At 51.5% G+C, this 20,336-nt stretch overlaps 9 protein-coding genes across 9 annotated transcripts; 3 read left to right on the top strand and 6 right to left on the bottom strand.

Moving 5' to 3' along the window:
• Positions 1 to 490: 490 nt before the first annotated feature.
• Positions 491 to 3,175, top strand: NCS57_01202500 (HET domain-containing protein; the record flags this gene model as incomplete). Its single annotated transcript, XM_053061708.1, has 1 exon — positions 491 to 3,175. One exon carries the CDS (start codon positions 491 to 493, stop codon positions 3,173 to 3,175), a length of 2,685 nt encoding a protein of 894 aa, XP_052908236.1.
• A 78-nt stretch (positions 3,176 to 3,253) lies between these two features.
• NCS57_01202400 (uncharacterized protein) lies at positions 3,254 to 4,323 on the bottom strand (the record flags this gene model as incomplete). The annotated part of the gene is made up of 5 exons (XM_053061707.1): positions 3,254 to 3,378; positions 3,436 to 3,588; positions 3,654 to 3,957; positions 4,018 to 4,227; positions 4,291 to 4,323. 5 exons carry the CDS (start codon positions 4,321 to 4,323, stop codon positions 3,254 to 3,256), a joined length of 825 nt encoding a protein of 274 aa, XP_052908235.1.
• Positions 4,324 to 5,213: 890 nt separating this feature from the next.
• NCS57_01202300 (uncharacterized protein) lies at positions 5,214 to 6,463 on the bottom strand (the record flags this gene model as incomplete). Its single annotated transcript, XM_053061706.1, has 4 exons — positions 5,214 to 5,551; positions 5,602 to 5,757; positions 5,811 to 6,339; positions 6,434 to 6,463. 4 exons carry the CDS (start codon positions 6,461 to 6,463, stop codon positions 5,214 to 5,216), a joined length of 1,053 nt encoding a protein of 350 aa, XP_052908234.1.
• A 1,195-nt stretch (positions 6,464 to 7,658) lies between these two features.
• NCS57_01202200 (uncharacterized protein) lies at positions 7,659 to 8,837 on the bottom strand (the record flags this gene model as incomplete). The annotated part of the gene is made up of 2 exons (XM_053061705.1): positions 7,659 to 7,777; positions 7,832 to 8,837. 2 exons carry the CDS (start codon positions 8,835 to 8,837, stop codon positions 7,659 to 7,661), a joined length of 1,125 nt encoding a protein of 374 aa, XP_052908233.1.
• Positions 8,838 to 9,708: 871 nt separating this feature from the next.
• Positions 9,709 to 11,443, top strand: NCS57_01202100 (uncharacterized protein; the record flags this gene model as incomplete). The annotated part of the gene is made up of 2 exons (XM_053061704.1): positions 9,709 to 10,192; positions 10,248 to 11,443. The coding sequence occupies 2 exons, from the start codon at positions 9,709 to 9,711 to the stop codon at positions 11,441 to 11,443; spliced, it is 1,680 nt and encodes a 559-aa protein (XP_052908232.1).
• A 174-nt stretch (positions 11,444 to 11,617) lies between these two features.
• NCS57_01202000 (uncharacterized protein) lies at positions 11,618 to 12,196 on the bottom strand (the record flags this gene model as incomplete). The annotated part of the gene is made up of 1 exon (XM_053061703.1): positions 11,618 to 12,196. The coding sequence occupies one exon, from the start codon at positions 12,194 to 12,196 to the stop codon at positions 11,618 to 11,620; it is 579 nt and encodes a 192-aa protein (XP_052908231.1).
• A 1,129-nt stretch (positions 12,197 to 13,325) lies between these two features.
• On the top strand, positions 13,326 to 15,422 carry NCS57_01201900 (Ferric oxidoreductase domain-containing protein; the record flags this gene model as incomplete). The annotated part of the gene is made up of 2 exons (XM_053061702.1): positions 13,326 to 13,837; positions 13,889 to 15,422. 2 exons carry the CDS (start codon positions 13,326 to 13,328, stop codon positions 15,420 to 15,422), a joined length of 2,046 nt encoding a protein of 681 aa, XP_052908230.1.
• A 187-nt stretch (positions 15,423 to 15,609) lies between these two features.
• Positions 15,610 to 17,170, bottom strand: NCS57_01201800 (uncharacterized protein; the record flags this gene model as incomplete). Its single annotated transcript, XM_053061701.1, has 3 exons — positions 15,610 to 16,254; positions 16,305 to 16,703; positions 16,754 to 17,170. The coding sequence occupies 3 exons, from the start codon at positions 17,168 to 17,170 to the stop codon at positions 15,610 to 15,612; spliced, it is 1,461 nt and encodes a 486-aa protein (XP_052908229.1).
• A 1,586-nt stretch (positions 17,171 to 18,756) lies between these two features.
• On the bottom strand, positions 18,757 to 20,143 carry NCS57_01201700 (uncharacterized protein; the record flags this gene model as incomplete). The annotated part of the gene is made up of 5 exons (XM_053061700.1): positions 18,757 to 19,418; positions 19,473 to 19,570; positions 19,618 to 19,761; positions 19,810 to 19,963; positions 20,011 to 20,143. The coding sequence occupies 5 exons, from the start codon at positions 20,141 to 20,143 to the stop codon at positions 18,757 to 18,759; spliced, it is 1,191 nt and encodes a 396-aa protein (XP_052908228.1).
• Between the last annotated feature and the right edge of the window lie 193 nt (positions 20,144 to 20,336).

Raw genomic sequence — 20,336 nt, 5'->3', positions numbered from 1 at the left:
ACAAATCCGGTCTAACCAGGGGGGAAACCACGCACAGCTGAGGGTTGATACAATTCAGGTCCAGGTAATACTTGATACTCTGGGCATAGGCTTCCGAAAAGCCGTGAGACGGAATGAAGCATGGGTTGAAGTGTAGTGAGGCATTTTAGCATCCACACTCAAGATACAGAGTAGTCGACACCCTGGCAAATACAGATTAGAGTGAAGAAGCTGAAAACCCCGGACTTATTCAACCAATCATTCAAACGCCGTCAATCAAACTCGGCGTTGGCGAGGCGTTTCGAGTCTTGGCAGCGTTTCATGAGAAGCGCCACCAGCGGCTATGCAGCAGGGCAGCCTACTCTTGACTGTCTTTGCGTGCCCCAAATCACTTCTTTTAAGCCTTAGAAATAACGGTAGCACCCCCGCGCTTCTACTGTACAATGTTAACCACAATTGTCTATTCAATATACGCCCCAAACCGTCAACGTAGACTGTAAGACCGTTAAAGATGTACGACTCCCATATCCTTCCCACACCGACGTCCATTAGACTCTTGGATATCATCGAATCCCGAGACGATGTAATTCGATGCTCCATGAGCGTGGTTGATCTGAACGACGAGGATCTCGAGTTTGCCGCCATCTCATACACTTGGGGCGATCCCATCACGATTCATGAGGACCCGATGCCAGATATAACCGGCCTTACACTGAAAGAACATGCAGACCAGCTACCTTTTAGCTACTTCACTTCTCCAATGGGACCAAATGGCGAGTCGATATGCCTGGTCGATAGGGCAAAACTTGATTTCTACGCCAAATACAACTACATCCCACGTGAGGAGTTGCGTTGGAAGAATCGCTCGTCGAGAGAGGTCGAAATTGGTGGGAGTCGGGTCCCCATCGAGGAGAACCTGTTCCTTTGTTTTGAAGCGCTGTTGAACCTTCGAAAACAACTTGATGAAGCTTCAGGCGGCGACAACGACCAGGATTCTGACAAGAAGTGGCCTCCTGTCTGGGCGGATGCCCTTTGTATCAACCAAGCCGACTTGGCAGAACGCGCCTCCCAAGTCAAGCTCATGGGCCAGCTATACAGAACAGCGCGCTCGGTGTATGCCTGGGTAGGCAAACTCGACCGGCTTTCACACCGGGCGTTGTTGGCGATGGGTACAATTCTAGATTTCGACGCGACCCGCTCCCGTGCACGAGACTCGTCCTATCCCGAGCAGGAAGAGGTCACGCTCTCTTCAGTTCCGGGAATGACTGTGATGGACTGGTTTGCCCTTTTCGCCCTCTTCCAGCGATTGTGGTTCCGCAGGGCTTGGGTCGCTCAAGAGGTGGTTTTTGCGCGCAACATACGCATGATATGCGGCCCAACAGTTTTTGACATGAGTTTTGTGTTGGCAGTCATTGCATTCCTTGAGGAAACTGGACTTGACTATGAGTTGTGCCAGCTTGGCCGTAACTTTCTCACCGATCGAGCCACGTCTGATCAGACTCAGCATTGGGAGAAGCTGGTTTCGTTCTCGTCCCAATCACCGAACGCAATGAAGGAGCTACAAGTCAATCCACGCGACGCATTATCATTCATCCTGGGGTGTCACCGTACCCGTGCACGCCTTGGGCTCTGCAACGCGGGCATGCCCATGGTTTATCTACGAGATGGCGAAGAGCAGAGTCATCAGTCATCAATGAGCAATCGGTGGCACGTTGAGCTCCCTGAGACCATCAACCTCGCTGATCACGATGTTATACGCGAGTATATCGACGAGTTAAAGGTATATGGATTCAGATTCGAACGTCGACCATTACACTTGCTGTCTGTTCTCTCTCACTTCCGCGATCTTGAGGCCACCGACCCACGAGACAAGATCTTTGCCTTTCTGAACCTTGCCGAGGATGACCTTGGATTGGTACCAAACTACTCTGCCGAGGTACGAGACGTCTTTATCCAGGCAGCCAGGGCCATGATCAACAAGCGCATGGGATCTATACTCGCTGTTCTATCCCACCTGCAAGACTCGTCAGACACCAGGATACAAGGCCTTCCCAGCTGGGTGCCCGACTTTAGTGCCAGGCTGGGCCGGATCCCATTCGACCAGGGTGGACATGATGACCGCTTCTGTGCCGGGACAAGTTCGGAAATAGATATCGAAGATTTTGGTTTCCGTTTCAACCCTAATGACACTCTCGCCATCAAGGCCATCAAAGTGGACCAAGTCGCGGTGTCAACACAACTAGGCGACGACGCCGTCATCCAGGCTTTACGGCTGGCACTTCGTGGCCCACCACGTTACCCTATCAAACCAAGGGCGTGGTTCATGAACGGTGACCTTCATATACGCCCGTCGCGAGCAGTAACCCGGGTAGAAGCTCTGTGGCGTACGCTTGTCATTGACAATCTGACGGAGATGGAAGAAGACTATGGTAGTCTAGAGTCAAGAGACAACCTCGGGATAGGTTTCAGCAACTGGATCTTGACGGACATCCTCGAGGCCCGCGATCTGCTCGTAGAATGGGTTAAGCTTGAGCAAGATCAGTGGACACGGATACTCATCGAGAAATCGTTTTGCACTCGCCTGGCTCTCTGGTCGGCCATGTATGACGGAAAACAACTACCCGACGAACTGGAGATTCCCGATCTTGAAAAGGTCCTGGAAGATCTAACAGGAAAAATTGAACGAGAATTTAAACAGCCAGCTGAGCATGAGGAAGAAGATGACGATGGTCCCCTATCCCAGCGAGAGTTCCTCCCCACCGCAACACATATTCGCGAGTGCTTCCACGCTCAAGTGGACGAGGCCCAAGGAGACAAAGACCCTCTTCGCGGAAGATACAAGAGACCCTCAATGCAACGACTCACACCCCTGGAGAGGAGGAAACTTCGCAACTTTGAGAAAAACATGCGCAGTGCTACCGAGGGGCGGAATCTGTTCATGACAGAATCGGGGTTATTCGGACTGGGCCCCAAATCTCTTGGACAAGATGCCAGTAGCAAGGATGAAGTATGGATCCTGATGGGGGCAAGGGTGCCTTTTATTCTGCACCACGTGGAGGGTTGCAAGTATCGGGTCGTGGGCGAGGCATATGTACACGGCATAATGTACGGAGAGGGCTACGACTACTATACAGAGTGGTACGACTGGGAGTATGGATACAGTCGCACCGATGTGGAAGACATACGCTTGGTCTAACGTAAGCTCTATTTACTCTAATAACAAGCGAGATTTAGTACTTGCTAACACGTAGACTCCATCATTTTTACACTTTCCCTAATTCTTGGTCTCTATCACCACACTGGTAGCCTCATACTTAGAAGAGCGGTTTACAAGCGGCTTCAAGCCAGGCAGAGATACAACAATATTAGCTAGTGCCATCTCAAGCATACTGAGAGGGTCTGCAAAGTAGTCATTAGATAATCACATATCGTCATGAAAGAGTAGTTATGACTTACAAACAAGATTCTCCTGTCCGGTACCGACCTTAAGAGTCACGAATCGAACAATAGTGGTACAGATAGTTAGGGTACCGAAGACAAAGGTGACCGTGACACCAGTTGAGGGCTTGATGACACCTTGGATCAACAAGATAAGAGGAAGAGCGTAGACTAAAGACGCGTTAGTCGATGCATGATAAGATTTGCTGGGGAGTGAGAGAGGCGTTGTAACTTACCGGCAATGTAGCAGGCCAGGTTCAGAGTGAAATTGAGAATGAATGGCTCAGGTGCATAGAAGACACTGCAGGCTCCATCCTCCTGAGACCACTGAACAGAAACGTCCTTGCCGCAGAAGAAAGTGTCGTCCCAAAGGATGGCCATGTATGACAGGCAGACAAAGGCAGTGATTCCGTATAGCGACTTGCGCATGACAGAGCTTATGCCAGTGGAGGGTTGGAAGTAAGCCCAGTAGAAAGCCAGCATGCTCATCTTAGGGAAGCCCATACCAACATCGTAGAAGTAGTTGGAAGCAAAGGAGATCTAGAGGTATCGTGTGAGCCATATCCAAACGTAGTCTGTTTGCTTGCTAGGTAATGTTACCTTGGACAGCGTGACAGACGGCTCCCAGCTATCCATGACGCCAAGTTGGAAAGTCAAAGTATCACAGATGATGAGCGCGAGGGCGTTGAGTGCGGAAATAATGAGAAGGATTTCGGACCATGATAGTCTTTCTCGCTGGCGGAAGAGGCGGGCGTAAATACGCAAGCCGACAAAGACATACGAGACAGCCAACAAGATCCATTCAGAGATCTAGATAGCCTTGTGAGTATATGGACCGTGAAGCCTGACTAAAACCAACAAGATTTTACTTACCATGCAGTCTTTACCATCGATGAAAAATGCCATGGTGAATGGCCGCTGTCTTCTCAATTAGATGATGAGGAAGTGGGCGATGGTGAAAGAGAGTGAAGAGCGACGACCACTTTGGTGCAGGGTCGCAGGCTTGCTTTAGTTTAGATACTACGACAGCGCTGGGTTCGTTCGGCGAAAATAACATCGGCTAAGCAGAAAAGAAATTATCTGCAACATCCAGGTTCCTCCCTGGCTCTGGTGGAAGGATGGGTTTTATCCGCTGCATGTGTACGGCGTAAGCGGGACGAACAACCAACAACCAACACCTCTCTACCAAGTCATTGCATCGCGGATTTAACTGAAGGGAAACCCGGAGACATACCGGACATGGGGGCCTACGGTTGAGGTGGTATTGCCTCCCTTGAACCCACCCAGAATGACAGAAAGAGACTGAATCATTGGTCGGTTCCGCGGGAGAATCTCCGTAGATAATGGCAACCCGACCGTAACCCCAGCACCAACGAATGCGACCTTGGTGACAGAGGAAGATGAGACACTGCAAGTCTTGACATTTGCATTTTGTGAAGCAGGGAAGCAGTGATGTGTTAATGCACCAATAAGGGACCCCCGCTGATCTTGCTTTTGACAAGATTGCGGTTCTCCTTGCTGCAGAGGCTTTAGGGAATGAAAACTCGACATTTGCACAGTAGTGCTCATCGAGGTGGATTTCCGTCTACCGGAAAGATGATGAAATCTCTATACATGTCTGGTTATATATGATACAAAGTCTAGCTCATATTCTTACGCTTCCCTTTTCTCTTTCTTAATAATAGTCCCCTTTTAGACGAGTTGTTGGGTCGTTCCCATGTTTCAATGCGCATCCACACACGCCAACAACAATAAATCCCCGACATGTTCCCCCTCCCGTTCCGCCCCGTCCCTTGTCAGCCAACGTCGCTGCGCCGCTCATAAGTCACGCTTATGCGAGCCGACTTGTAGATACCTCGGAGGTTGGTCAGCTCCACCTCACTGCCAGAGTCTTCTTCAGGGGCCGCCGCCACTCGCGCGGTAGCGGCATAGAGTTCCCCGTTGTCACGTCCGCTCGACAACTTGTTAAAGTGGCTTGATGCAGTTACTGTCGTCGAATGCTTGTTGTAGCCTGACCCCGTGTGTGTGGTCCCTTGTTTCGAAGAGCGTAGCCCAAGCCCGTGGAGAAGAGACTTGAGAGCGGGCAGAGAAACCACGACAATGGCAGCCGTCATCTCAGTCATGGATAACACGTCTGTTTCGTGTTGGTTAATCCGATGACAGGTATTGAGGACGACGACTTACAAACATTGGTCCAAGCGTGAATAGTATCGACGGTTGCAAACCGGGCTATGCTTGCTCCGACCGTGATGAGCCCTGATGCGAAGATGGCAATCAAGCCAGCCATGTAACGTTTGCTGACCTGGAGACCGAAGAGAAGAGGGAAAGGAAGGGCAAACACTATCATCATCTTGTCAGCTAGAGGTTTGAGTAGCCATTAAATGCAAACGCACCCAACACATCAGACACGAAATTCAGTCCCCAATCAATACGGAAAACCGCCTTGGAGTCAAACGTTGTGCAGCTGCTGTCAATCTCCCAATTCAATGACACCTTGGAGCCGCACCAAAAAGTATCCAAGAAGCAAGTAGTCACCATGAAAGCTCCCGTCAAAGCCGTCACGCCGTAGAGAACCTTGCGCAAGACTGGCATGGTCTGCGGGATGAGTTTGAAGTATAGAGCCAGCAAGGCCAGTTTCGGAAAGTAGATGCCTGTGTCGTAAAAGTAGTTGCCCGCGAACGAGACCTTCATCAGCGTGATCTGGTCCTCGGTGCTCCGCTCCGGCTTGTTGGGGTCATATTCGTCCATCCCCCCCAGGTTGTATGAGGCCGTGTCGGTCCCAAAGAGGGCGGCGGCATCGAGTAAAGAAGCGACGAGAAGCCAATCGCTGATGGTGAGGTTCTGCTTTTGACGGATGGTACGAAGAAATAAACGGGCCAGGACGAGAACTGACGACACGCTGAAGAGCATGGCCTCTATGGGCTGCGAGATTGGTCGTAGTTAGCAAGTGAGTCATGATCTAAGCAAGGCGTATGCTGATCACAATCCAGAGTTAGAAATGGGTAGTTGGGCTTACCACTACGGCTTCTTTGGCGACGCCTGGCATGGCGAAATTGTACGCCGAGGTTCTTTACTCAAGAATGATAAAGCTCGATCTTGGACATAATTGACGTCCAACGACGACGGGGTCAGTATCGATTAAATGTCGAGACATTAATGCAACGGCCCGAATATAAACCGTACGTGGTGTGTCAATCTCAGATTATGCCTTGGAGGATGAAAGCATGCATTGTCACAAATGGGTTAGTAGACTAATCCAGTTGAGATGCAAAGAATACCACGGTTGACCAACAGAGAGACAGAGAAAAGCTGCTAGCATCAGGGGCAACAATGCTCAGATCTGGTAATGGATTATTTCCAGATGCCGCCAATCGCCTTGGCGACGGCAGAATCGGCTAGATTTCCGTCAGTGACTGGCAATGAGGCTTTAATGCAGTCAAAAGTTCACGCTCCCACCAGAGTGAGCAGTAAAGCAGGGATCGCGAAACGAGTTGAAACCAGTCGAGGGAATCCGGGAGAGCCGGATCATCTCATTGGGGAGGATGGGAAAGGAGCAAATTTCCGCAGTATCTCTCATGTCCGTTTTTTTCTTTTTTGAGAAGTTTTTTTTTTTCGACCCCTTGTTACGGCACAGCACGGGGAATTGTTTACGCTCGCTGTCGACTTACACACCGGAGAATTCAGCGTAGCACTGGTTGGTTCTCAACAGGGAATATACGAGCTAATCAGAGTGCTCCGGCAAAAGCTAATCCATGTTGACACGACAAAGGTCCTCAATGAGACACGCGTGGGCGGTCCGAGTTGGCCGCATCATGGACGTGGTGGTAGATAAGACTCTGTGGCTGCAGGGCCGCATAATGCAGGGACATTCAGTATCATGCCATTTTTGTTTCTTCTGGGCAGCTAACCACAAAAGCAAAGTCAGGCACAAGAACAAAGAAGACGGTTTTAACACAAGATTGATATCATCGTGAACCAAACGCTAGAAACAGCGAAACGTTCGAGATCTTAACATAGCTTCTCTGGATCAATATCATCCTTTCTCTTTAAGCATGGCGTGGCCCATCACATCAATGGCTCATTCCACAATGCTTTTACTGCTCCATTCAAAACCGGCAGTCACAAGGTCTCTGCACAGCCTGAATTCGGACGTTAGACCACAGCCCAACGTTAATCTCGACCAGAGTGTATTAGGTATACACATTGGCTCCAGTGATAGTACAAAGAGAATAATGAGTGTATTACAACGAGATAAGAGCTAGGAAAGTAAAGGAAACTAAACTAGTGAAGCCCAGGGTGAGTATCACTATTGACTTGCTGGCCGAGCTGACGTAGACGGGTCGATCGTCGGAAGGAGGTACTTTGCTTGAGTTAGCACTGTTGCATGTCAGAATGAGTTTAAGAGGGCACATACGTTCGGGTGAGTAGTTAGAGGCAGAATCAGAACCCGTGTTCTGCTTGGTGTTGGACTTTGCATTGCTTCCAACGCCTGGTCCAGGTTGCCACCCAGGTTGAGATCCGGGTTGTGATCCAGCATCAGAGCCAGATCCTGGCCCAGAGTGTGAGTTAGACCCAGCCTTGTAACCGGAGTCCGAGTTGGCATTGGGGTAGGCGTCAGAGTTGGAGCCATAGTGAGAGTTGTCGTTGGAACTGGGGCTAGAGCCAGAACCAGGGCCAGACTCTGGTTGAGAGTGAGAATCAGCGTTGGAACCAGAGTCGGAGTATCCACCGTTGGGGTTGGCATTGGAGTCCGAGTCTGCATCGGGGCTGGAACCACCAGAGTCGGACCCAGAGTAGGAGCCGACACCGGTTGAGTCTGCGCCAGATGCATAGTCGGACTCATAGTGAAACCCAAAGGCACCCGCTTGGGGGGGAGAATAAGCAGCTGGCTTCTTCGCCCCAGGCACGCCCGTCGGAGCTGGCATCTTGTTGATATAGAGTCGCTCGGTCAGAGGGTACGTGATGGTCGCAGTAATCGGCTCAGGGCCACACGTAGTGCAAGTCTGGACGTCGCAGGTGAAGCCAAAGGGGAGATCGGTCGGCGCCAAGGTAGGCTTTGCTGTCATGCCGCTATACGTCTCGGTAACAACGTAAGCCTGTTTGCAGAGACCAGTATCGCAGAAAGCATCGCACGTGAAGGTGTACACCTCAGTGTGAGCACAGGCGTCACAGCCGCACGAGTTACACCTTGGCGCGTCAACCTCGACAATGATGGGTTGGCCTGTGACTGCTGGTCTGTGAATTATGGGTGCATTGCCGCCGATGCTGAGGCCACGCGTTGGGTCAAGGCCACTACCGCCCATGGGAAAGCACTCCGTGATGGTAGCCGTTTGGTAGGCGAAGAGGACGCCATCAATAGTGATCGATTGCGCCTTGGCGACGGCCAGGAGACCTGCCAGGCTAGCAGACTCAAGACGCATGATCATTCAAAGGAGGGACTGGAGAAAATCTTGAGGATTTAACAAACGTGCTCTAGCGCAGATGATATAAAAGTTGAAAAATGCCGGCATGTCGCCACCATGTCAGGGGTCAAGGTGGCTTTCAAGGGATGCCTCCCCAACTATTCCACAGATTCCAAGCCCTCTGCCCTTCCCGAGTGGCTAGCTGACAATCAATGTTTCTCAGCCGCACGTTGGACGACCGAACCACGTCTGATTAAAATTGTCTCGGACGATAGGGCTGAAGCTCGTCTGGGAAAGCCTCTTCGTTCCGGACAGTCCCCCGGGCTTGGTCGTCTGGGCGCCAGCTGAAACTCATGCTGCCTAGATTGTCTCATTTCGGAAATACGTTTTCGTTCCAGGGCGTTGAGGCAACGCTGCTGAGCATTTCTTGAGACCGTTGCCGAGATGACTAGTCTCCCTGCATGACTGGCTTCTCCCTGCAGAGACAACATGTCGCAGTGGTTGAGCAAGTGGTTTTACAAATGTACCGCGTTGGCTCGTCTAGAATGTTCCCGATAACTTGCGCTAGTATTCATTTGTTTCCTCATTATCTACGATCAATCAACACGGCGCTATGAGGCCATCCTCTATCACCGCGGTGCTAGGGGGCATCTTTCACATCATCAGTGCTGCTGACATTGTGAAAGGTGGCGAATCTACTACTGTGTCTTGGTGCATTACGTACCTGTCAACATACCTGGCCCCCGTTTCAACCAACACAGCTGGTCCGGCCTTGGTCGAAACATCACTTATCCCCTCTTCCTCTGGAAATCCTTGGGCAGGAGCTTCATCTACCCAAGGACAGCAAGGTCCAAATTCAAGAGATTCTTCCCTGTCTCCCCCACCATCTATGGGCACGAATACCTTGCTTCCATCAGACTTGGGAACCTACAGCCTGTCTTCCACCGCTGCGAGTGGCCCAGACGCAGCCAACGGTAACCTCATTTTTGCCATCACTCCCTCCACGGGCTCTTCAAAGCGAGACCTATCAAAGAGAGCCCGCGGTGGCTTTGTAGGCGGCGAGAACGCTGTAAACCCCAACACCTGCACCGATGCCTCCGCCTTTAGCCTGGTCTCGGGACAGCTTTTCGACAACGGTCTGCCCATCTACTACAGCGGCGAAGCCTACAAGTCATTCAGTGGCCAGGGAACTCCACCAGATGGCTCCATAACGACCACCTTCCAGAATGCTCAAGGTCTCCTCCAATTCGTTAATCCTTCTTTGCCGAATGGTCAGGCGGGCTTTTGCCAAGATTCCACCACTGGAGAGGTGTACATCACCTTCTCAAGAGAGCCAGCAGACTGTGCGCCAGTCTCGCTCATCATCTACAGTGGTACGTTGCGAGATTCATAACATCGTCATCTGTGGCTAATGAGCATCTTTCATAGTCGAGCAATGTCTGAACGGGGAGATTGATGACCGAGTTCCTCCCGGTTCTACCAAGGCTGGTACCAGATTAAGCAGCGGTGTCGAGACATCTGGCCCCTTGGTTTCAACAGGTAATGCAGGGTCAATAGATGCTTCGAATATTCCTACATTGGTAACCCAGGATTACCTGGCGTCGACCGAGAGATTACCTACATCGTCAGACTCAACGTCAGTCCTCGAGGATACTTGGCCTGCAGTTTCTCAGACACCATCGCCTATGTATTCCTCTTCTACAGAGATATCCACAGAAGAAAAGACCGCAACGAGTTCCGGAGATGATTCATCTTTCACAAATACTCCTTTGAGAACCTCCACACTCGCTGAATATTCCTCCATTGATGTATCGCCCGTTGAGTCAGTTTCTGCAACAAAATCTGCAACCACAGAACTTTCGATCCCTGAGCCCCCGTCAATCTCTACAAACTCTTTCCAAGATACATCTACACCTACAGATCCGTCTTCATCGACAAAGACGCTGCCAATGACAGATACAACGCCGACAGAGCCCACTGACTGGCCTTTGGTCCCGACGACGTCATTCCCCGTCGCAGACTTTACCACCCAATCATATGAAGAGGAACCAACCCCGATTTTCAGTGATGATGACTTTCTCAACGCTCATCGAGAAGACTTTAAAGAGATCACCTTGCCATTCCCTGTCACCATGTACTCGGCTTCCAATAATGTCATATACATCAGTGTAAACGGCGTTATATCACTAGGCGACGGATCAGGCGCCACAAACCACGGCGAGCTTCCCAGCGACTATCTAGCAGACAAGTCCATCGCCATCTACTGGACCCGAAACTCGATCATCCCAGGTTCAGGACAAGGCATCACGTACCGGGTTTTAGGGGAAGGGCCGGCTCGCCTCGCCATTTTCGATTTCAAAGTCCATCCTGACTCCAACACGGCCAACGATGAACCCGACCACTACAGAGTCACCTTTATGGAGCATGAGCCTAGGTTCTGCTCCATTTCGTATATCCATACTAACGGCAAGGGAGGTGATGCGACTGTTGGTCACCAAGACTATTCCAACAGCCTCCATCGTCAATATTCGTACAACGAGCCAGGCGCCATTCCCGACATGACATGGCTGTACATGTCGTTGAAGCGTGATGGAATCTTTGAGTCTGGCCCTGAAGGCCAATGAAATGATGTTGAGAATGTTATAATACTATCTACTTTTGTTTGTCGCCAGAGACTACCTCCGCTATGCTGCAATATGTCAAGCCTTCCCAACATAGCCATTCCTTGCACATTCAGCAGTACTCCAGATTATGGCACCTTACTGAGAGCCTAGTTTTGCTTCCTCCGTGCTTCGTGACTAGAGACCAAGGCTCAGCAAAATAGCCAGGCCAGCAACCGTAAAGGTAGGGATCAACAAATCGCCCTGTCCATATGCCAAAGCCCCCCGACCTTCAGTAGTTTCGTTCTGGCACTCAATCGTCTCGTTATTGACGCCACTGCAAGACTGCGGGTTTCCTCCCTCCTTCTTCAGAGCCGAAACGACGACATCCTTGTCAATGTCGACCTCGTAGTCTTCCGCCTGAGGACACTCAATCTCTGCAACGACAGCGTACGCGCCCTGCTCGTACTCTGTGCAGTTGGTCGCCACACAGGTTGTGACGTTGTCGTAGAATGCCTGGCTAACGCAGAGAGGGTGGTTCACAGGCTTGGGGAAATACTGGAAGTTGGCGTTGCAGCAGGTTCGGGCGCAGGTAGGCCAGGGAATACCGGAGGGGGTAAAGTTGAACTGCCCGTGGGCCATGGAGTGGTCATGGCCAGTTCCGCTGGTGTCATTGCTATGCTCGCTGCTGCTGTCGTGATCATGGCCTTCGTGACGAGGTGAGAGTCCAAAGGCAGATGCCAGAGGGAGGGCAAAGAGAGCGGCCGTGTACTTCATGGTGATAGTGACTTGAGTGAGTAAACACAGTGAGTGAGACGAGAATAGAGATGGTGTGATGAGTTGTTAGCATGACAACATATTCCCAACAGCTCTTTTTAACTGCATCTCATGATATGCCTGGTAACATGCTCAAAGTTGCTCGCATTGCAAAACGATTCGCTTCAGGCAGTTGTGGCTTTGACTACATGTCTTGGGCTGCGGAAAGGGTCCGCGCGGTTTGAGGATAGCGATACGTAAAAGTCTTGGCGGTTGTTTAGTGGTCAAGGGGCTTGCTTGGATGTCTGGCTTTGATAGGTATTACGGGGAGGGGCTTTGGATCAGGTCGAGACTGTTTGATCGCAGGGTGGTGATGGCAGTCTAGAATTTGATGCCAAGTTGGGTCTGGAGCTAAGTAGCCTGTGGCCCGGATGGGGTGCTTTCAAAAGTGTCCATCTTATCACCTCTGACTTATTCACTTGCAGCTGATCTACAGATTGAGTTCACTCAAGCAGCTGTACTCCCTGTAGATGCATCTCCAGGACAAGGCACAGGGCAGAGTCACGCTAAGAGACACCCTTGCTGCATATCCTATTCAAGATTTCCAGTTCCCATGCAATCTTCCCAAATAACCTCACAAAAGAGTCCGGGATCTTGCAGTATTAGCGGCTCAAGATAACAACGTCGATCGTTGCTGATGCTGCGAACCAACTCACAAGATCCACCACCTCTTACCGACACATCGGCTGAGCTGCAGTCTACGGTCCAGACTCCAAAGCTACTCCCTCTAATGCTCCCCAAGGACGCAACGTCTTGTCTTATAAGTTGCCTGATAGGCCGAGGCTGTCGCCAGTTTTTCTGTGGCGCTTTAAACGCGCGTGGGGAAACTTGCTCATATTGACTCTTTGGAATCGTTCCATCGTCGAGCCGAGATTCCGGTAGCCAATCGCGTTGTTGATATTTCTCCTTATCGAAGGCTCTGTAGCATCGAAAAGAACCCATTTTTCGCTCTTTATAAACATGCTGCGTCTACGCTGCCTCGTCTTGGTCTGTGGTCTCTCAATTTTTACTCCTGCAAGTCGTTTATCCCCCTGAAACTCCACTCGCGTGCAATACAGGGGTCTCTTTGTCTCACTCTCCATCCGCTAGCATGAAGCGTCTTGCTCTTGCATGGCTGTTGGCCCGGCCTGTTCTTGGCGGCGGTGGGTTGGTCGGCTATGGCATTTACCCATACGAGCCACCCTGTGCGTACGCCTGTCTACGGTCGCTGAGCGGCTTGATGCTCGAGTGCTCCAGTCACGGTGATATGCCAAGCGGAATGAGCCATGGTTCGGGCATGACTTCGCCAGAGTGCAGGGCTGGTGACATACCTTGGCTCACCACCCTTGCTTGGTGCATCAAGGCAGAGTGCGCCGAGTATCACGTCACCGTCTCCAAGATTGAGGGTTTTTGGGAGAAGGAATCTACAGAGAGTCCCGTTGTTGCTCCCAAATGGAGCTATTCGACTTCTCTGCAGAAAATTACCAAGTCGCTGACGCAGCAACTCACACCAACTGACGAGTATCTCAACACAACCTCCATCGTTGACCCCTCTGTCTACCTAGCTCAGTATAATGCCCTCACCGCAGTCTATCGTGAGAATCTTGTGGAAGCAGGCTTTGGGTACGTTTGTGGACAGCTATTAGACTCTTCATTGCTAACTTGTTCGTGCAGCATCACTATCCTGGTCGCTGGATTTGGCATTCCCATGGCCCTCACTTGGCTTGGCTACATTCCCTACATGTCTGGTCTTCTCGACAAGGTGAAGCCATACTTTGTCTACCAGACTATTGTAGGGACATACCATGTCCGCCCGCTTCCTTACCTCCTCGGCAATGCTCCCACCATGGGTCAAGGCCTTTACGTGCTGGTCTTTTTCATCCTCAACCTCATCCTGACGGCAGTCAATTACAAGACCCAACAACCCCATGCTTGGTATGCCACGCGGGCCAAGGAGATTACCGCCTACATCTTTTACCGCACAGGAGTGTTTGCATTCGTCCTGCTTCCTCTCCTGATTCTCTTCTCATCCAGAAACAACTTTTTGCTCTGGACGACTAACTGGTCTCACTCAACCTACATGTTACTGCACCGCTGGGTAGCCCGCATGTTTGCCCTTCAAGCCCTCCTCCATACTCTTCTCGCACTACCTCTGTACTATCCCGCCGAAGCAAAAAAGGAGTACTGGATCTGGGGTGCAGTGGCAACTGTGGCAACCATGATAATGGTGTTTGCGAGCGGCCTTTACGTCCGTCGTTTCGCCTACGAAGCTTTTCTCATCTCCCACATCCTTCTTGCAGTATTTGTAATTGTTGGATGTTGGTACCACATCAAGTACTGGATTGGCCTTATTTGGGGATATGAGGTCTGGTTGGAAATTGCTTGCGGCGTGTGGTTCTTCGATCGCCTCGTGCGAGTGGGACGCATCTTGAAGACCGGTCTACGCCGTTCCAAGGTTACTGACCTTGGAAATGACTACATCCGCGTTGACGTCCCTGGAATTCGCTGGGCTTCTGAGCCTGGTAACCATGTGTATGCCTATTTTCCGACGCTGAACCCCTTGCGTCCTTGGGAGAACCACCCTTTCTCTGCGGTGCCAACTGCCCTGCTCTCACATTCAGGCAGTGGTGTCAACTCGGAACAAGACGGTCATGTGGCTCCGCTCGATCACGTCGACGCTGAGAAGAACGGGTCAAAACAACGAGCCTGTGCTGCCAAGGTCGTTCACTCGACGGCTGGCCTAACGCTCCTGATCAAGAAGTCGACAGGAATGACCAAATATCTCAAGGCACATGATAACCTACTCACTCTTCTCGACGGACCGTATCCCAACACTCCCACCAAGGAAGTCCTACGCTGTGACCGCGTGCTGCTCATTGGAGGAGGTATCGGCATTACCAGTCTCCTCCCTTGGATAACCCGCCACCGCGACATCAAACTCTGCTGGAGCGTCAAGGAGACGGCTTCTTGTCTGGTCGAGGCGGTAGATGGAGTCTTGAGTGAGATTGCAGAGAAAGACGTGAGGGTGGGAGAGAGACTTGACATTTCCCAGATCTTGGCTGAAGAAGAAGCTGCTGGATGGAGTAGAGTAGGCGTCGTGGCTTGTGGACCAGGAGGACTCTGTGATGACGTGAGAGCTGCAGTTACTACAGCGGCAAAGAAGGGCCAGGTTGTTTATGAGCTCGAGGTGGATGCGTATTCTTGGTAGAACCAGGTTTACTAGGTGATTTAGCCCTTGAATAATGCCAGGGACCTAACTGACAAGCGTCTATGAACCTTGGCGGGTTGAATACTTCTCTCCGCCCTTCTATATCCCGGCCGTACCACACGACAACACTCGTGAAATCATTTAGCAAGCCATGACGAGCCTATCTCAAGACAGTTCCATCTCCCATCTATACCCGTGATAACTGGCCTGCCCCTTTGCGATGGAATATCTGACAGCGACCCAGTTCGTCAAGCCACCATTGAAGCTTGCCTTCGCAGCGGAGGGATTTCCAGGCAAGAAATCCGTCATCATCCTTAGGCTCAGATTCGATAGCTGCCGGCCATCGCCCGGCCTTTTCATTCTTTTCCTGGTAAAAGCCAAGCAGCAGCATCGACGTGTTGTCAACCCGCATGCTTTCGCCCGCGCAGTCCGCCCGAAACTCACCCGCGCAGGCTCGGTTGCCATTCGCGTAGCACAAGAGAACGCATGTAATGGCCCAGTAGGGGGTGGCGAACGGCCTATCCTCCCTCCTGCAGGGGATGATTTCCACCACGTTTTCTAGGCTCACGGCCGAGTAATGGCAGAGCGTGTAGGGAACGTACTCCAGGGAGGGACAGGGCGGCATGATCCTCCCAGAGAAGGATTTCTCAAGGCCACTCAGGGGTTTGGCGACGAGCTTTTCAACTCCACGGTACGAGAGTTGGTAGTGTACCCGAAAGCGTTTTTCACTCACGCTGGCCAGCTCTCCCCAATGCTTGGCTTCATCAAGACGCTCACCATGGAAATCTTCGCAAAGTCCGACCACGACCAGTCTTTCCTGATTTATCTGGAACTTGGCGAGTGTCAGAATGTCATCATGGGGAGAGAACGGACTGTTCTTACCATGATTCCGGCATCATACGAGTTGTCCCCGCTCCTGGTCCAGATCCCGGTGATACGCTCGCTAGGACTAACTGGCATATATATCCAGGTGGGGTTTTCGTGGCACTGATTAAAGATATCGTAGACGGTGGACTTCTCCATCCCGTAATGTGCGTAGATGCCCACAACGCCGCCTATCCAGCAGATCGAGTATCCGGTTACAGCCTGGTCGTTAAAATCCAACGACACCGTCCGGAGGTGGGTACGAGACATGTCCATGATCGGCTTGTTGATCAGAATCTTGGCCCAAATCGTAAACATGGGCTCTTGGAACGGGGCCATGGGCGTAGGCCACGCAACAGTTGTCGAGTCTGGAGAGTTGCGGGTTGACTTTGAGGCAACGGATCGTAATTTGATGCCCTATTGGGAAATAATGAGCATTGAGGGGTGCAGTTAATCAAACAACTTACATCAGACTTGATAATGAGCTTCTTGCCGGTGATGGGGATGGTCCGCCACCAGGCATCTGTCTTTGGTTTGCAGAGGAGAGCTGATACTTTGATCGCGTGCTCGTAGCTGGCAAATACCACTTGTCTGATACCCAAGTGATCTTCCAAGACATAGAGGAGCTCGGGAGCTGATGTCTTCTCAGCGCCAAGAAGCAGGACGCTCTGAGAGTTCCCCGTGTTGGAAAGAGACTCGACATAGCGAATTCCGTCAACAGAGATGTAACGAGCCCACACACCCAGTGAAAGATTCAACTCTGAATCCAGTGCTTGCGGGCTACGACCCTGCAAAAGCTCATGAATGGCAGTTACGGCACATTCTCTGACAAGCTCCTCAGTGATGGGAAGACACACTTCGGCGGGTAGAATTGGGCACTCCATCTACAACCTCCTAGCCGCCACATTTCAGATCCTTAAGGCGCGCCTTGGGTCCTCTAATGTGGTAGGCTCATAGGTGTACTTGGTAGCACGGAGACCCTCCCTAGTGAGCGGCGGCGCGTATCTAAGGCACTCAACGTGATAACCGGGCAACTCCTTCTCTTCTTGATGTGAGCACGTGAGGTGACAGCCTCGAAGGATTCGGTTACTCTCGAAATGTGCCTTGCGCGTAAAATTGAAGCTCGATGTGAGTTCACAGTCACCCACATCTAATTTCCCAACTGTCAGCTCTGTCCACCCTTCTGATTTCATGCTTACTCGCCCGCAACTACGGTCTCGCCCAGGCGTATGAGGAAGCGACACAGTCAGCATCTGTAAGAGACACAGAAGGTGTCCAGGTCGTTCACTTCCTCGGAGCCCGGCAATCGATTGAACCGAGCCAGAGCCTCGTTCAATTGCTCAATTGGATTCATGATGTTTGCTCTTGAGCTGAGAGAAAAGAAGGATGATGAGGACGAGGTTTTTTCCCCTCATCCGACGGCCAATGATTTTGCTTTTGCTTCCTTGAAGCGTGTCAGCCGCCCTACATCTTGCCCAGCCAACTTGCTAACCCCTTTAATCTAAAGTGCTATTGAAGTGGCTTGAGGCGTTCCAATGCATCATTTCTAACAACCACGCTCCCTCTTCTCCTGAGGCGAGGGAAAATACCTACAGAGAGTATTCATTCTGAGAAACATTAGCTAATTTTCGTATCCTATCAATCTCACTGCTCACCACAACTACCGAGATCAAGCACTTCGCTTGTGTTCGCCCATGGGTTGGCAAACTATCCCACCACTAACAGCGGGCCAGATCTCATTAGGGCGCCTTGGCGCGAGGGGGCAGCGAGTATCTGTACGGAGTAGGGGGTACCCTTTGCCTGCTTTCTTGCAGGATGAAAAAGTACCTCAGTACCTCTGAGACACAATACTCGCTCGGGGCGCCATCTGGACATTAAACCCGATAGCGTAAAACACCAGAACACGGGTTATTAATAGAAGTATTTCTATGGCGGCAGCGATAGAAAGCTAAAAGCTTAACCTTGACGTTGCTTGCAAGCTGTTACCTCTCCTCTCCAAGGGGAGATGATGGTATGTATGCAAATGCACGCAAACACTGGGTCAGGCATAAGTAGCCAGCGAAACTATTTAGCCTCGGCGATTACTGCAAAGAACATGCCACTGGATGAACACTTGGTCAAAAAGGCTCCCTGAAGCCCAGCGGGTCCTTGAAGCATGGAACACCGATCGGGAGAAATCTGGAGAAGCGCGGTAATCGCGGAATGTCTTAACAAGAGAACCTTCTTCGTGTCACACGTTTGCAAGCGCCTAGAATTGTGCAAAAAGCGTGATGGCAAGTCTCGCCAGAGCCAAGACCAACCATCACAGTGAGAAATGATTGATACTACTACTAATCAAATACATAGAAAACACCAAGTAGTCAACCAAAGTCAAAAGTCATCTCAAATCCAAATGAGCGCGTAAAAGTCCTTGAAGCTTCGGTCGACTTGAAGCTCTGCCACGCTCATCTGTTCACACCTCTCCCATCACTTACTTGGGAGTAGACTTGAAGCAAGGACCACGGTAGTAGGTGCTGGTGTCCTTGTTGCCGAGGGTCAAGGTGGGGAAGCCGAGAGGGCACTGAGCAGGGAGGCAGTTGCCGACCTTGTTCTTGGTGTAGTAGAGGTCACAGGTGAGGCCGCCGAAGTTGACCTTGAAGAAGTCGCAGTTGTTGTCGGAGAAGCACTTCTCGCAGCACCTCTTCAGGAACTTGTCAGCGGCCTCGAACAGGTTCTTGTTGAGGGTGTCCTTCTTGAGGGAGATGCCGCTGGGGATCTTGATGCTGCTGCCGGGCTGGATCCAGGCGGTGGGGTTGACGCAGGCGGGGGCAGTCTGGGTGGCGATGTTGGTCTGGGTCTCGGTCTTGGTGGCCGTCTCGGTCTCAGTCTTGGTCTCAGTGTTGGTCTGGGTGACGGGGGTGTGGACGGTGGTGGGAACGTGGTCAGTCTGAGTCTCGGTCTTGGTCTCGGTGATGGTGGTCTCAGGAGCCTGGACGGTCTTGCTGTTGGTGAACTTGGTCTCGGTGACGGTGCGGGTCACGGTGGCGGTAATCGAGTTGATCTCGTAGACAGTGACGGTGGTGGCACGCTTGGTGACGGTGGCGGTGGAGGTGGCATCAGGGGCACGGCCGCTGGTGACGGTCAAGAGGCAGCCTAGAGAAGAGTCAGTATGTTTGGATGCAGGTGAGTGTTCAAGGGTAGACTTACTGCAGTCAGTGGGGAGAGCCTCCTCGCGGCGAGCTCGCTTGATGGTAGGAGCGCAAGTAGGGGCGACAAAGTCAACAGTCTCCGTCTTGGACTCGGTCCTGTGATGATTAGCCAGGTGCTCAACAGCTTGCTCTGCTCGTCTTACTTGGTCTCGGTCTTGGTATCAGTCTGAGTAGACGTCTCAGTCTTGGTCTCAGTGAAGTAGTCCGTCTCAGTGGAGGTATCCGTGACGGTCTCGTGGACAATCTCGGTGTCGGTGTTGGTGAGAGTGATGGTGGGGGGAGTGATGCTACCAAAGTCAGATGGGCACGATCAAGGATATGAGGCAAATACTCACGCCGGGCCCTTCTTGGTGATGGTCTTGGTGGCCTTCTCAGTGACGGGGATAGGATCCAGAGTCTTGGTCACCGTGTTGGTAGGGTAGACAAACTCGGTGCGAGTGACGGTGCGAGCAGGAGCCAGGCACATCTCCTTCTGGAGATCCATGGCAGCTAGACGTTGTCAGCAGAGTCAAAGACTGAGATGCTTCAAGACGTACCAATCTTCTTCTTGCACGCGTTCTTGTCCTGCTTGGACATGGAATCGCACGCCGCAGGTCGCTCACCACACACAGGAGGCGAGACGGCCGAGGCGGCAGTCGCGAAGAGCACAACCAGAGTCTGGAACTTCATTTTGAATGATCGGACAGGCAAGCAGGAGAGGAAGAGGCAGAAGAGATGATTGTGAAGAGGTGACTGTGTGTGCTGATTTCTGTCTCTGTTTGTCGGAATGCCCTCCTTTTATAATCAAAAATTGACCTCTTCGTGCTCCTTTTCCCTCTCACCTCCTTTTGCCTCCCCTCTCAACATGGCGGCCGACCGTGAA

Source organism: Fusarium keratoplasticum, chromosome 10 (assembly GCF_025433545.1).
Source record: "Fusarium keratoplasticum isolate Fu6.1 chromosome 10, whole genome shotgun sequence".
In the NCBI taxonomy this organism is placed as follows: Eukaryota; Fungi; Ascomycota; class Sordariomycetes; order Hypocreales; family Nectriaceae; genus Fusarium; species Fusarium keratoplasticum.
The sequence above is the reverse complement of the archived record's forward strand: the minus strand, read 5'-3'. Positions and strand labels throughout refer to the sequence as shown.